Here is a 3,949-nt window from a genome sequence, read left to right as displayed (position 1 = left end):
AGCTCCTGATGAAGGAACTTTAGCTCCTGATGAAGCCAACAGGCTAGGCCTAGTTTGGGCCAAATACCTCATTGGCCCAAAATATTCAAAGCTTGTATTTCTGGGAACACCATCCACCATGAGTCTTTTCTGATAAGTGGAACATCGGATGGTTTCTCAAGCAGGTCTAGTATTTACTTACGTGACTGAGGTTCTCTGTACCTTTGGGATCTGCAGCTAGGTAACCATCTCTCTCCTTCCATTCACTTCATCCCCAAATTGTTATCAAATCAAATGTTAATTAGTAAGGGAAAGGAAGGGACTGGTGAAAACACTTGATTCTTCCCATTGGTCCTCTTGGATTTTACACCCCATAAAGAAACATAAGTCTTAAAACAAACTTAGCTACCAGTGAAAGCAAAGGGAGAGAGTTGATGAAAACCTGCCACCCACGTGAGAGTTCGAAGACCAAATGTTTTGAGGCAGAGTATTTTTATCTTGGACAAGAAACTAATGGCAGACTTCATGATGTATCTTTCTACTTCTGTTGGATGTTGGCTTATGTCAGATAGAGTATTTCTTTATCTTCCTTATTTCCCCTTTGCATTTCCGTAATTTTTTATTTTGGGGTTGCTATGATCCAAAGAAGAAAAGCTACGACAGAGGAAGTTGATCAGATTCATTGCTGTGATTAGATGATAACACTTCCACATGTGTCTTTCTTTAAAAAAAAAAAAATCCCACATGGATTAATTCCACTTGATCATTTGGTTATCATTCTCGAACATTTTTTGGTGAATAATCTTCAGGCAATGGGTTGTTTGTGAAGCATTCATTTCATCTCCTTGCTCTTGCTATTTTTGTTGTGTGATCGCTCATTGAACATTACCAGTAGTTGCCTGAAAATTTGTTTGTATGCTGTCTTGTATGTCCATCCTAAGCTCCTTCTGCAGCTAAATGCAGTTCAGAAATGGTTCTTCTTATCATGCGTATATGCACATAATCCTTGATGAGGATTTTGTTCTTTGCACTGTGATAGCTTCTGATCAGGATTTGATTTCTGTTCTGTGAAGTCAAGTAAAATAAAATAAGAAAGATGACAAATGGGTAGAACAGCAAAACTGCTTGCCCTGAAGCCTTTGCAAAGGTGAGTCTTTTTCAATTAGTGCCAAAATGTGGAGCCACAGCTCTAATATAATTGAATAAAAGCAGAGAAACAAAGGCCAAACCCCCCCAGGCTCTCCCCTTTCTATATCTGACCAAGTAAAATAGAAGAAAGAAGCAGTAAGAAAGTCTTTCTTGCCCTAGGTTTTTTCTTGCCAAACTGTATTTCTTAAAAAATAAAAATAAAAAGTTAAAGCATTTTATTTTAGGAGACAAAATCTGTACATAAGAGAGATCCTGAATTGCAGAGTCACATGCCTGTGAACTGAACTCTGTAAAGTCCAGACATGATGGGTTCTGAAGTTCTGTTTCAGCTGAAGGCATCATTCAAGTATAACCTTTGGATTCATGCTTCTAGGTGATACAGTGTCTTCTCCTGAATTTTAGTTTAGATCAGATGTATTTTCTGCCTAAGTTAAGATGATAGTATTTTGCATACCTCAAAAGAATGTTACACGAATAGATGCATTAACAGTATAAGTTTTTGAATATAAGGATCATGGAGGTCATATAAGAGTTTGACAGATACCTATCTATATAAAGCAGGTTTCTTGTGAGGAACTACAGATCTGCTTTTGCTCTTCGTTCTTTTATAAACATCACGCAGTGGGACGCGGCTCAGCCTGAAAATGGGATCTGTGTTTTGTTATGACTCCGAGTGGCCACATCTTGTTTCCTCTCAGAAGATGGCCCCCTTCCCACAAAGTGCCACCGCTCCCCGGAGGAGCTGAGCCCCTGCCCGGTGAAAGCTCCGGAATCAGAGGGTTTGTTTTTTGGGTTTTTTTGGTGTGTTGTGGGTTTTTTTTACGTAATTAAGTAGCTGTTGGCCCTGTTGCTGAAATAATATTATTTTACTGATTTTGGTAAAACTCTGTTACATAGTGAAAAGCCACAATTTGCTTGAAGAGCAACATTGTAACTCTCCAGTCACAAAGTGGAAAATGAATTAACAGCAGGACTTGCATAGTCCGCATGAACTGCTGAGAACTTACTCTTGTTTAATTAATACTAATTTACTATTTATAAAGTGATAACAAGATTCTTGTGGCTTTTGTTACATCTGCTTTTAATTTTAGAGGCATTTTAATCAGTTTGCTGCATGACAATATTTGTCAACACCGGGTAAATAGGACCTTTAATATGACCTACCCTGTTGAGACTAGTTAACAGGCTAGACTGGAAATAATATGCAAACTCGTTTCTCCTCTCTTATCAGAAGAGATCGGTTCCCAAAGTGACATAGATATTGTTGGTGTAGGTGATACCTTTAACCATGACATCACTTTAAACCCCTGGGCAACACTTACACCCTTGGGAGTGTATTGCTCCCGAAGGCAACCACTAAAAGTCTGAGACTACCTCTACATTGCATTTCCTTCTGCTCCAGGGAGCAAAGCTGATGGGTTCGACCAAGAATCCCTTATTTTTACCGGCTTGCGGTCAGGAGCACTGAAGTGACTTTTTTTTTTTTCTCCTGACCTTTTCATTTTTTTTCCTTATCCTTGTCTGTTCCTCCCCCTCCCTTTCACTTGACACCTGTCCCTACCTTTGGAGGATGAGATAAGCAGAGAACTCCGTCTCTGTAAGAGACAAGGGGCAGAATATGCCTGCACGAAGAGGGCCAGAGCAAGAATCAAACCTCTCCTGGGCAGGCAGGTGTGGGAGAGCTCCTTTGCTGCAGGTTGCTTTCTGGAGCGCCGTCGGCGGGGTTTTGTCACTGTAGTGAGTATAATTGGAAGCAGGTTCTTCTCTTTTTTTTTTTTTTTGGAGTCGTCATGCTGCAGCAAATTTTGCGTGATATGTATATTGACCCTGAGCTCCTGGCAGAGCTGAATGAAGAGCAAAAGCAGATCTTGTTCTACAAAATGAGAGAAGAGCAGCTGAGGCGCTGGAAGGAGAGGGAGGAAAAAGCACGAATGGAGGAGGCCGTGCTGCGAAAGACGGCGAGGCGCAAACAGAGTAAGATTTGTGACCTCCTCCTATACTTAAGAGCTGGGGATGGCGGGCATGCAGCTGGCTATGGTGCGGCATGCATCTGGAAGAGATTACAAGGAAGAGTGCTGGCTGTCCCCATAGGCAAAAAGACAGTCCGGGGCAGCAAAAGCACCGTGTTCCTGCTCCTTGTCTCTCAAGGCTGGTTCTTTCTCCAGGGGAATAGTGTAGGGTGGGGGTAAGGGGAATCGTTTTGAAGTGCCTCTTTCAGTCAGGAGTCACCATTCCTATTCTCTCAGTGGTAACAGATGCACTATGACCAAGTGTCCCCTCCAGTCCTAAGGCTTTTTTCTTCACCTACCATCCCCACCCCTCACCCTCAGTCAGGCAAAATGCGATCTTGCCTGTGCTGTTGAGGTTTCTTGACTTGGCATTAAGTGTTTCCAAGTGGCTGGAGTAGGAGATAAATTCATGAATTTGAGCATGTTGTAAAGGGCTGTTTGTGAATAAGACGGGATGTCATAACAGCCATACCATATGAGACTAAATTTCAAACTGTACTAGTAAACACTCTCCAAAAGATTGGGATAGGGAATAGGATAATAGTAGGGCAAGCGTGTAAAGAAAACCAACAACCAAAACCAAAAAACAGAAATGTGTTTTCATGCAATATGTAGTTAAACTGTGAGCTCCTTCCACAGGCTGTTATGGATGCTAAATGTGTGTGTTGACTTAAAAAACAAATAAGCAAAATCATGGAAGAAAACATAAAAAAAGAAATTCTCCAAATGTCATTTCCAAGTGTCTGGTCTTGGGTCCAAGTGGTCTGGAATAAACAGAAATACTTATTTCCTTGCTCTCTTCTCTGAACAAG

General features: G+C 41.3%; 1 protein-coding gene across 1 annotated transcript in view; it reads left to right on the top strand.

The window, feature by feature from the left end:
* The first annotated feature begins 2,918 nt into the window (after positions 1-2,918).
* The window catches only part of SH2D4B (SH2 domain containing 4B), a 73,864-nt gene continuing 72,833 nt past the window's right edge, over positions 2,919-3,949 (top strand). Inside the window, exon 1 of the mRNA XM_009332678.1 lies at positions 2,919-3,102. Within this exon, the coding sequence (XP_009330953.1) occupies positions 2,919-3,102 (184 nt within the window). The remainder of the gene's footprint in view (positions 3,103-3,949) is intronic.

Source organism: Pygoscelis adeliae, unplaced genomic scaffold (assembly GCF_000699105.1).
Source record: "Pygoscelis adeliae isolate BGI_AS28 unplaced genomic scaffold, ASM69910v1 Scaffold269, whole genome shotgun sequence".
In the NCBI taxonomy this organism is placed as follows: domain Eukaryota; kingdom Metazoa; phylum Chordata; class Aves; order Sphenisciformes; family Spheniscidae; genus Pygoscelis; species Pygoscelis adeliae.
This window is presented reverse-complemented; position numbering and strand designations above follow the sequence as displayed.